General features: G+C 44.5%; 1 protein-coding gene across 5 annotated transcripts in view; it reads left to right on the forward strand.

Moving 5' to 3' along the window:
- The window catches only part of IDE (insulin degrading enzyme), a 131,881-nt gene that overhangs the window by 84,676 nt on the left and 34,319 nt on the right, over window positions 1-12,886 (forward strand). For all 5 annotated transcript variants that reach the window (XM_068131527.2, XM_078786831.1, XM_078786833.1 and 2 more), the window contains exons 12-13: window positions 576-678; window positions 11,545-11,667. In XM_068131527.2, the coding sequence (XP_067987628.2) occupies window positions 576-678; window positions 11,545-11,667 (226 nt within the window). The remainder of the gene's footprint in view (window positions 1-575; window positions 679-11,544; window positions 11,668-12,886) is intronic.

The raw sequence follows: 12,886 nt of genomic DNA on the forward strand, positions 1-12,886 counted from the left end.
GCAGAATGATGATGTTTACGATGGTGCGGAATGATGATGTTTGTGATGGTGCAGAATGATGATGTTTATGATGGTGCAGAATGATTATGTTTATGAAGGTGCGGAATGATGATGTTTGTGATGGTGCGGAATGATGATGATGTTTATGATGGTGCGGAATGATGATTTTTGTGATGGTACGGAATGATGATGTTTATGATGGTGCAGAATAATGATGATCATGATAGTGTGGAATGATGATGATTATGATGGTGTGGAATTATGATGGTGCGGAATGATGATGTTTACAATGGTGTGGAATGATTATGATTATGATGGTGTGGAATGATGATGATGATTATGATGGTGTGGAATGATGATGATAATGATGGTGTGAAATGATGATTATGATGGTGCGGAATAATGATGATTATGATGGTGCGGAATAATGATGATTATGATGGTGTGGAATGATGATCATGATGGTGCGGAATGATGATGTTTATGATGGTGTGGAATGATGATGATTATGATGGTGCGGAATGATGATGATGATTATGATGGTGCGGCATGATGAATGCTTTTGTACTTCACAGGGTTGCTGTGGTTGCGAAATCATTTGAGAGTTTTACAAACACAGAGGAGCGCTGGTATGGCACACAATATCTGCAGGTTCCTGTGTCCGAGGAAACTTGTAAGGTAGGTTTCTTTATGACATATATATATATATATATATATATATATATATATATATATATATATATATATATATCTATATATATATATTGTCGCGCAACTCCGATTAGCACCAGAGTTGCGGATTGCCGATCACGAGGGCTTTAACTCCCGAGGCGGAAACTCAATGGCGGATTCCAAAACCTAAAACACCCAAGCGCGCGGAATGGAGGGGAATGGTGAGAGCCCCGCAGCCTTATCTATTAAAATCAACCACCCGGTAAACTGCGTTCAGATATATGTACAAAAATAATGCAAGGGTTTATTGGGAAAAGCAAAGACAGTAAAAGCACGCGCCGGTAATTAAATAATCCTAAATCGGGATCCCGCACATCAGATATCAAAGACAAGACGAGGAATATTAATTAATAAAAAGAACACGTTATGTTAAATCGTGAAATGTGGTGTGAGCTTATCTGTCCGTCGTACTGTATTGTTTGCCGTCCACCACGGCTCCGTTCGGCCCCGTTGCACCCACGAGGCCTCGCTGCAAGCTCCGATCCTCTCGTCGCCCACGAGGTCCGTGCACCAAGCTCAAAAGCACCCAACGCAGGCCAGCGGCTCCACACGAGGTCGATCCCCACACGAAGCACGAAAAGACAGGAACGGAGAGGACGCAGGTGTGACTGCACGTCTCGTCCTTCCAAGTCGCTTCTCAAAACCCAACTCGTGTACTCAGGCCGTGAACTGCCAACCAACTGCTGCTGCGCGACTCACTCTCGTGCACTCGGGATCCAACTCTCAACTCGTCGCTCTCAATAGCGTTCGGCGCTCGTCACTCAACACACCAACTCTCGACCCTCGACTCAGGAATGGAACTCTCTACTGAACTGCCAGGGCCAGGAATGAACTGCTGCACACCGTCCTGTCACGTCTCAACTGCCCGAAATGGCGTCCGGCCCCCGTTAATATCCCTGGCCGGTGACGTCAGCTTTGGCGCACTGTCCTGCCAATCAGAGCCTCCACCGACTCGCCAGCTCACCCCGGTGCACGCTCACTGCGTCACTCTCACTCCCGCTCCTGCACCTTGTGTTATAGCATGTGCTATGTGAGGCGGGTCGGCCTCGCGGAGGTGCAAATGGTGGTGGCCATTATCGGCGGTGTCCTAGCCCGATTTCGTCCTCAGTCATGTCAGGGGGGAAGGGTGTCATTAATGTTGTACTAATGGATCCTAACCAAGTGTCTATGTGGTCTGTAGTGCCATAAGGGACAACGGTTTGATTACCAGGTGAGACATACAAGGGCTCTACTCATTAACCCCTACACTACCGAACACACGAATCTCCTGGTAGATTCACAATCATACATCTTAACCCGACAAATGCCTACGCATGACTTATTACAGGAAGTGTTCCTTACCGGTACATCCCGAAGCATGGTACCGACTCAGATCTACTGTGCTCTACATATATCACTACCCAAATTCATAACAATATATCTATCTGTCTATATTATATATATATATATATATATATATATATATATGTATATATATATATATATATATATATATATATATATATATATATATATATATATATATATATATGTATATACACACACACACACACACACTAGCCGAAACCCGTGGAACATCCACGGAAGGGAGGATGTGGTGTATGGATAGAGTGTACCATTATGGATGGCATAGGGGAGCACTCATGGGATCTTCTTCTTCTGTTAAGCTCCAATTTTTTCTCTTTAAGTTAAGTCCAATCAGTCCTCTCTGCTCGAAGTGCTCAGGCCATGCCTTCCCGCTCTCATACTTTTATTTCCGTTCGGTGTAGAAAGAGATTGACATATCGTTTGTCTGTTTTCAGGTCGTTATCTTTAAGCTTCCTTACGTCTCGCCACCTGCTACACCTCTCTGAGTTACGAGGATTTATGCAACGCACCCCGAGTATCGCAACGTCACTCCATTTAACTTTATTAAAATGACGATCAAGACGTTTCCTTATATATCCCAATTTAAAATGTTCAAGGGAATAAAAAGACCATTTGGTTCACACCACCCATGTTCACACCACTCGACTGTCCAATCAGCGGATGGCTCGCTTCGCCTTCGCCCAGCAGACGCCAATACGATGGCGTCGTAAGATGGCGTCGTATCGGCCGTTAATCGGATGCTTTTGGGCCCCAACGTCGGCTAATTCAGATTTTTCGAGTATGTCTATACGTGATAAACAAAGAGCGCGGTTCGTAGATCGTAAATCCATTAGTGCCGTGGGCATCGGGTCACTGGGTGCGGCGTAAAAGGGATAACAAAGTCGAGTCCTTACGGTATTATTATATACTGTAGATATATATATGTACAGTCACGTGAAAAAAGTAAGTACACCCATGTAAAGTTTTGAGTTTTTCAACATATTTCAACATACAGCTATTTGATCTTCATTTCAACAATATTGATAGATAAAGGTTATATAATATAACAAATATCATGAAACATTTACATTTTGTAGTCCATTGTATAATTTAAATAAACATAAATGCAAATTTTCGCATGTGGAAAAAAGTAAGTACACCCCTACATTTATCACTACTTCAAATACCTAAAATGAGAATCAGGTGCACCAGCTCAGGGTGCAAATGATTAGAACATAGTTAGAGAGGATCTTGGAGGAACCTGTCTTATTTAAACCTCAGACATTTAGTTTGGTTTGCTCTTTGTTGTTGAAGTGTGCGGCGTCACCATGCCTAGATCAAAAGAGCTCTCTGAGGCCTTCAGAAAGAAGGTTATAGATGCCTACGAGTCTGGGAAGGGATTTAAAAAGATCTCCAAACAATTTGAAATCAATCATTCAACTGTCCGGAAGATCATCTACAAGTGAAGAAGATTCCAAACAACTGCCAACTTGTTCAGGCCAGGCCGCCCCAGCAAGTTCAGCCCCGAGGAGCAGACCACAAGATGCTGAAAGAAGTCTCTAAGAACCCCAGAATGTCATCACGGGACCTACAGGTAGCTCTTGCCACTGTTTGATGTAAAAGTGCACGAGTCTACCATTACAAAGAGGCTGCACAAATTTGATCTACATGGCAGGTGTGCCAGGAGGAAACCTTTGCTGTCCAGAAAGAACATCAGGCAAGACTAAAGTTTGCCAATGAACACCTAGGCAAAGACCAGCACTTCTGGAACAATGTGCTCTGGACAGATGAGTCAAAGGTGGAGCTATTTGGCCACAGTACCAGAAGACACGTTTGGCGAAAACCAAAGACAGCATTTGACCACAAGAACCTGATACCAACTGTAAAGCATGGTGGTGGAAATATTATGGTTTAGGTCTGCTTTGCTGCATCAGGGCCTGGGCAGCTCACCATCATAGAATCCACTATGAATTCTTCATTGTACCAGAGGGTGCTTGAGGATAATGTGAGGCCATCTGTCGGGAAGTTGAAGCTCAACCGAAGGTGTACCTTACAACATGACAATGACCCTAAACATACCAGTAAATCCACCAATGAATGGCGGAAAAGAGAGAAATGGAGGGTTCTGGAATGGCCAAGTCAAAGCCCGGATCTAAATCCCATCGAGATGTTGTGGGCGGGATTTGAAACGAGCTGTGCATGCAAGAAACCCCTCAAACATCGCACAGCTGAAAGAATTCTGCATGGAGGAGTGGGCAAAAATTTCTCCCAGTCAATGTCAGAGACTGGTAGACAGTTATAAGAAACGCCGTCCTTGGGGTTTTTTCTGCCAAAGGGGGCAATACCAACCGATTAGAGCCAAGGGTGTGTACTAACTTTTTCCACATGCGAAATTTGCATTTATGTTTATTTAAATTATACAATGGACTACAAAATGTAAATGTTTCATGATATTTGTTATATTATATAACCTTTATCTATCAATATTGTTGAAATGAAGATCAAATAGCTGTATGTTGAAATATGCTGAAAAAGTCAAAACTTTACATGGGGTGTACTTACTTTTTCACGTGACTGTATATATATATATATATATATATATATACAGACTTGGTATTTAATATGGAATATTTTTTTTTGTGGGGGTGAACTTACTTTTCAAGATGACTTAGAACCAAAAGTTCATTAGAATTATGTTGAAATTATTCTAGATTTTGTTAATGTGACCTTTAAAAGAAACAAAAACCACATTTGACATTTCGAAGCAAATAAATTGATCCTTGAAAGTGATGTAAACTGATATCGAACTCAATTCACGGACAGTACTCTGTTAAACTTCTGTAGGTTTTTTTTTTTTTTTTTTTTTTTTTTTGTATGTATACTGAATCGAGGCTCGTGAAAGAGAAGTATCTCTTTATTTTGCACATCAGCCCAAATTTTTTTTAACAAAAACAAAAGTTAAATTATGACTGGGATTACGGACAGTAAAATTACAGTTCAGTACTTCGTGTAACCCCCACGAGCATTCAGGAGAGCACGTCCATGTTGAGGCATGCTGTTCACGAGATTTGCCAAGGTTTGGACAGGAATCGCTTGCCATGCAGTGACAATAGCCTGCTGCAATTCACGCACAAAGGTGGGCTGCTGGTCCAAGTTGTCGATTTGACGCGTTAATTCTGCCCACAAGTTCTCTATCGGATTCATATCCAGGGACATGGCAGGCCACTCCATATGGTCTACACCACGGTCAGCAAGAAAGTGTTGGATCATGTGAGCACGATGAGGCCGTGCATTGTCATCTTGGAAGACAAAGTTTCCTCGAAAGGCTGCACGAGCAAATGGAAGCAATGTTTCTTCCAGAATGCCCCTGTACTTGAACTGGTTCAGGTTTCCATTCAGAACAACCAGGTCAGTTTTGCCACCTGCATGAAAAGCAGCCCAAACGGTCACCCCACCACCTCCAGCTTGGACTCTTGGCACTATACAATGCTCATTGTAGGCTTCATGCACTTGTCTGCGCACTCGGACGCGGCCATCTTGACGATAGACCAGAAATATAGACTCGTCACTGAAGATCACGTGATTCCAGTGTCCTGGCTGCCATTGACGGTGCTCTCTGGCCCACTGCAATCGGCGCTGCCGGTGTTGTCTGGTCAGGCATGGCTTTCTCAGGGGACGCTTGGCACGATAGCCTGCTTGAACCAGTCATTGGTTGACTAGCCTTCTGGATACAGGCACATTTGTCAGGTGCTACCCCTCAGACCTAAGCTGATTAGCTGACTTGGTACGGCCATTGCGGACTAACCGGTGCAGCTGGCGATCATCCCTCCTTGTGGTTCTGCGGGGACGTCCTGGCCTCGGTATTGGAGTAGGGACACCCCTCTGAGCATTTCGTTTCAGGATCTTTGACACCTGACCTTGAGTGATGCCATACTGCCGAACAATAGCACGCTGTTTCATGCCGGAATTTCGTAAAGCCACCACTCCATGACAAACAGCATTGTCGAGTTGACGGACCATCTCCAGAGGAAGCGGCAATAACTTTTGTAGATGTGCAGCAGTTGTTTTCCACTCATACAGAACGCAACAACCCTTATACACCCGATTGTGAAGCCAATCGTCAAATGTACCTGTCCGTACATTTTGTCACACCACATGTGATATAATCCTGTTATTGACTTCTTGCTGTGACAGACAATCAGTGACATGGTTCTTTTAACAAAGAAATCACCGAAGCGTAAAAGAAACTCACCAGATTGATATACTGAGTTCAGAAAGTAAACCCAAGTCAAGAAAAAAAAAATATTCCATATTAAATGCGGTCTATATATATATAAATTCTTACGGTTCGCGGTTAAGGATGTTATATTTGCCGAGCGGAGGCCCCGCGACCTAACAGTTTCCCCGATTCACCCAGACGTTGGCCGTATCGCGCCACAGCTATTCAATGTGGGAAAACTCTAAAGCGACCGAATGCAAAGAGGAAGAAGAAGACGTACAGAAGAGTTACGGGGTTTATTATTTACACACACACAAGCAAAAAAAGAGCAGTCACGGTTATTTACAGGGGACATGAAAAAGCAGGTGACACAGTGCAAATTACTAGCTTATACAGACTTAATTGACTACCCAGGACAGAACGAACAGAACAAACTCACGTACACGAATGGGGAACTTGCAGGCAGGAATGGCTGGAAAGGAGAGGAAGGTCCGGAGCTGGCAGCCCGATCGGCGCGTTCGGCAGCCGCCGTCCCTTCGCGGCCCTGCTCAAAACCGCCGTCCAGGCCCCAACGGCTGTCGAGTGTTGCTGCTGGGGACGCTGCCGCTGGCGAGCAAGGTGTCGAATAGCAGGCTTTTGCGCTTCCCTGGATGATCTCTGCTTTTGGACCTCACAACTCAGCTCTTGTCATAGCTCATCTCTCCTCTCAGCTCATCTCTCCTCTCAGCTCATCTCTCATCTCATCTCTCTCAAAGCTCATCTCTCATCTCATCTGCTTGGGGAACGCCCCGCGGCGGGTTATATAGGCCCCGCCCCTCAACCTTCGCGAACCTCCTTGATGTTTCTCTTCACACCCTCTCCAAGTCCAACCCCTTGTTCGTGGTTGGTTGAGTGGGGCTGACTCACTCCTCCCCTCTATGACGAGGTGGGGACCCGCCTTTCTTCCCCAACCCTGCCTCGTGGCCAATGGCGGCAATTGTTGGTTGGCAATGCGAATGGCAATTGACGAAAGGGGAAATGGAGGTTTTTGGGAATGGGAATGAAGGGAATCTATCTTTTTCACTTGGTACAATGGAGTGTCATGCTAATGGAAGACAAGGCCTTACCCTAAAACACATAATAAGGATATAAACTACTGAACAAGGGTATTATAGTGTCCTTCAATGTGGTGTTTCATGGAATTAACTACCGGGACGCCCTTTTAACCTTTACACAACACTGGAGGCAGGAGGGGCCATATTCAAGCGATATTACACAATCAAAAAAATACAATCCTCATATCCGCAACAATATATATATATATATATATATATATATATATATATATATATATATATATATATATATATATATATATATATATATATATATGTATATATATATATATATATGTATATATGTATATATGTATTTATATGTACAGTCATGCGTCGCTTAACGTCTTAGATACGTTCTTGGAAACGTGACTTTAACCGAATTGGACGATGGCCGAACATAGGACTTGAAAGCTGCAATAGCCCCTTGATCCATAGGCTGAATCAAAGAGGTGGTATTCGTGTCGAAAAACATGCTGAAATCACGTGCGATAGCATTCACAGATTTGCTGCCCTCACACTGTCTTATTATTTTCTGCTTCTCCTCCAAATCAATGCTCCTGCGTTGTTTCTTGCTGCTGCTACCACTCGGGCCGTGAAAGAGATCCTTGAAAGTGAGATCCTTGAAAAGAGATCCTTGAAGATCCTTGAAAGAGAGAGAGATCCTTGAAAGTTGCGTTGCGTTTGGGACCCATGATGAACTTTAGGGTGGCTTGATTTTAATAAAATAAAATGAAAAGACAATGGAATAACGCTCACGATACGCGGGGGTAATCGAGACTGGATGCTGATGATGCTGTGACGCTGCCGACGAGGCAAAACCAAGCATAAACCAAGCACTGTCAGACAGTTTGTCAACTTTTTATTTCATAAGTAAGGAAATCAAATTAAAAGTACTGTACACTACAATAGCCAAAAAACATAAACCAGTAACATAGGCATTTCTTAGATCAAAACATATTATGGATATATAGTTACTGTACTGTATCATCATACGCCTGGCAGCACAATCTATTTTGTTTAAGAACACGTGATACATGCGTGAGCGCGCCTGCTCTAAGGCCACTTACGTCCGCTATGTCCCGTTGTCTGAACAGGTTTTTTTTAAATCCCCATTATTTTCTTATTATTTTTATGGGCCACGGACGTATAAGCGATCGGACATTGTTAGGACGGACGTAAAGCGACGCATGACTGTATATATATATATATACACACATATATATATATATATATATATATATATATACACACACGACATTACCAAAAGTATGCGGACACCCCTTCTAATTAGTGGATTTGGATGTTTCAGCCACACCTATTGCTGACAGGTATGTATAATCAAGCACACAGCACACATCAAGCACACAGCTAGGCTAACCCCTGCTCTAGCAGGGGAAAATGGCCTTAAAACGATCATTCATTCATTCATTCACAGCCATGCAATCTCCAGAGACACACATTGGCAGTAGAATGGGCCGTACTGAAGAGCTCAATGACTTTCAACGTGGCACTGTCATGGGATGCCACCTTTCCAACAAGTCAGTTTGTCAAATGTATGCCCTGCTGGAGCTGCCCTGGTCAACTGTAAGTGCTGTTATTGTGAAGTGGAAACGTCGAGGAGCAACAACAGCTCAGCCGCGAAGTGGTAGGCCACACAACCTCACAGAACGGAATCGCCGAGTGCTGAAGCGCATAGCGCGTAAAAATTGTCTGTCCTCGGTTGCAACACTCACTACCGAGTTCCAAACTGCCTCTGGAAGCAACGTCAGCACAACAACTATTCATCGGGAGCTTCATGAAATGGGTTTCCATGGCCGAGCAGCCGCACACCTAAGATTAAGATCACCATGCGCAATGCCATGCGTCGGCTGGAGTGGTGCAAAGCTCGCCACCATTGGACTCTGCAGCAGTGGAAATGCGTTCTCTGGAGTGATGAATGACGCTTCACCATCTGGCAGTCCGACGGACGAATCTGGGTTTGGCGGATGCCAGGAGAACTCTACCTGTTCGAATGCATAGTGCCAACTGTAAAGTTTGGTGGGGGAGGAATAATGATCTGGGGCTGTTTTTCATGGTTCGAGCTAGGCCCCTTCGTTCCAGTGAAGGGAAATCTTAATGCTACAGCATACAATGACATTCTAGACGATTGTGTGCTTCCAACTTTGTTGGAACAACTTTTGGGAAGGCTCTTTCCTGTTTCAGCATGACAAAGCCCCCGTGCACAAAGCCAGGTCCATAAGAAATGGTTTTTCGAGATCGGTGTGGAAGAACTTGACTGGCCTGCACAGAGCCCTGACCTCAACCCCATCGAACACCTTTGGGATGAATTGTAATGCCAACTGCGAGCCAGGCCTAATCGCCCAACATCAGTGCCAGACCTCACTAATGCTCTTGTGGCTGAATGGAAGCAAATCTCCGCAGCAATCTTTCAACATCTAGTGGAAAGCCTTCCCAGAAGAGTGGAGGCTGTTTCACAGCAAAGGGGGGGGGGGGGGGGGGGGGGACCAACTCCATATTAATGCCCATTAATTTGGAATGAGATGCTCGATGTTTGGGTGTCCATATACTTTTGGTCATGTAGTGTTTATATATGTATGAACCACCTTTAGAGGCCATTTTCCCCCGCAGAGCAGGGGTTGGCCTTTTTTGGGCACCGTGGTCCCCTTTTTGAAGCAATGTTTTATGGCCGGATGCCCTTCCTGCCGCCAACCCTGTTAGTCACCTCTTGCGACACACAGGGAATTACCAGTGAACTGGTACTCAATTTGCTGACCTCGGAAGGATGACAGGCTGAGTAAACCCCCCTGGTGTTAATTCAGCGATCAACCGCGATTCGAACCTAGGATCCTAGGATCCCAAGCCGGCACCCTAACCTCTAAGCCAACACCAGGCTCAGTGTTTAGATATGTATGTTTATATATATATATATATATATATATATATATATATATATATATATATATATATATATATATATATATATATATATATATATATATATATATATATATATATATATATATATATATATATATATATATATGTATGTATGTATGTATGTATGTATGTATGTATGTATGTATGTATGTATGTATGTATGTATGTATGACTGTATGTATGTATGTATGTATGTATATATATATATTAATTATTCTCCGTTGGTGATTCTGTCTGTCTGTCTGTGACCTGTCTGTCTGTCTCTCTGGGGGTGTGGTTACACCCGGTCTGGGGGGGGGGCTTCAAAAACAAATCACCACCTCGCCATCAAATCACCAAATCAATCATCTTCCCTCTCTCTCCCCATCTTGTCTCCCGCTCCCTTTATTATATGTTTTATGTGTCGGTGTTTTTTTTTTGTGATTAATGTTTGCTCTTTAACGAGCCTTGATCTTGTATACAAAAAAAACAAAACAAAACAAAACACCATTTTCTTTCCTCGCATAGCTGTGAGGCCTCTTTTGTTAGGCCCGTGGTGTCTTGCCCTCTCTCACAGTTTTATTTCAACTCTAATTCGATATCTCATTTCATTTTTCACAGTGACTAACATGGTTTTAGACTCGGTTGCAAAAAACGGGAAGGAAATTCGATGAAAATTAACGTTTATAGAACAAAATGCATTTAAATGAGAAGGCCTGTATAATCGAAACTAGCTATGGAATGCAATATTTATTAATAACGTTTGGTTTTAACCTATTTTTACTTTGTAAAGCAAAGTTTTCGATACATTCAAGTTTTAAAATGAAGAAGAGTCATGGGATCCATTGGCCTCTGACAGGCCTCTGATGTGCATTTTAAGACTGAATCGATATGTCTTCAATCATAAATTCCTTTTTGAAGAAACAAAGGTACATTTTGATTACAACTCAAGCAAAGGAAACCAGGTAATGCCTGTTTTCGTTCGGAGTGATTATACACCACCCAAACAAGATGCGTTTCATAGCTATAGGAAATAAAATCATGAAATCTTTAATAATTTTTTTGTTGTTGTTTTCGCACGCCCAACAGGAACCTTTCTTTCATCACTTCTAATTTTTGTCTTTCTCCACTTTTCTTTTATATTTGTTTGGACCTGCCACCTGCACACACCTCTTTGAACATTGAATGAGATCAAATGAAAAGACTAAATGCATGGTTGGTTTCCTTTTACAGAAATGGCGAAATTCATGTTTGAATGAAAACTTTTCCTTACCAATGAAAAACGAGTTCATTCCCACAAAACTTGACACCTTGCCTCTGGAGCCAGATGCTTCTCCTGTCCCCCAGCTCATTAAGGTAAGGTGATTGCCTATCTGACCATACATTCTGGCCTTTTGTTTCTTCCCTTGTGAGTCGCCGTCTTCTTCTTCTTTAGCGGCCACAATTATTCCGGCCACATGGGTTTGAAACCCAGGCTAGACACCTTAGAGGCGAGTGTGCGTATCTCTAGGTAATTCTGCCAGCCCTAGTGAGTAATTATTGATTTCACTTGCCATGGAATGTAGTTGGTGCTTTGTCCTGGTGGACTGTGATACATTTGAGATGAGCAGACGTCTTATCCTGGTTTTTTTTCTTTATTTTTAATTGCTTCCTTTTCTCTTTTGTATGTTTTGCATTAACCCTTTCCATCAGGTTGTTCTATTTAAGGAATGTTTTAAACCCTCCAATGAGAGTATTTGCCTTGGGCCTTGTTTTGGTTTTGATGGTGGGGTGGGTGAATGAGAGAAAACGTTGTGTGAAGTGTGGCCTCTGACGAGGGGAAGGTGTTTCTAACTGCCTGCGTGTAACTCCACTAACTTTATAGCTTTTGTGTGCATGTGTATGTGGGGGTGCCTGTGTGCCTGTGTGGGCTTGTGCAGTCCACGAGCATATAGCATCTTTGTGAGCCGCTGGAGAGCTCGCGCCGTGGTGGGCCACTGGAGTGCTCGCACTGTGGTGGGCTGCTGGAGTGCTCGTGCCGTGGTGGGCCGCTGGAGGGCTCGCACCGTGGTGGGCCGCTGGAGTGCTCGCACCGTGGTGGGCCGCTGGAATGCTCGTGCCATGGTGGGCCGCTGGAGTGCTCGCGCCTGGGTGGGCCACTGGGGAGCTTGCACCTAGGTGGGCCCCTGGAGGGCTTGCACCTGGGTGGGCCGCTTGGGGAGCTTGCATCTGGGTGGGCCGCTGGGGATCTCGCTCCTGGGTGGGCCGCTGGGGATCTCATGCCTGGTTGGGCTGCTGGGGAGCTTGCGTCTGGGTAGGCCGCTGGGGAGCTTGTGCCTGGGTGGGCTGCTGGGGAGCTTGCGCTATGGTGGGCCGCTGGGGAGCTTGCGCTTGGGTGGGCCATTGGGGGGCTTGTGCCTAGGTTGGCTGCTGGAGGGCTTGTGCCTGGGTGGGCCATTGGGGCCTGGGTGGGCCGCTGGGGATCTTGCGCCTTGGTGGGCCGCTGGGGAGCTTGCGCTTGGGTGGGCCACTGGGGAGCTTGCACCTAGGTGGGCCCCTGGAGGGCTTGCACCTGGGTTGGCCACTGGGGAACTTG

The sequence above is a fragment of the Myxine glutinosa genome, chromosome 11 (genome assembly GCF_964187855.1).
Source record: "Myxine glutinosa chromosome 11, kmMyxGlut1.1, whole genome shotgun sequence".
Classification (NCBI taxonomy): Eukaryota; Metazoa; Chordata; class Myxini; order Myxiniformes; family Myxinidae; genus Myxine; species Myxine glutinosa.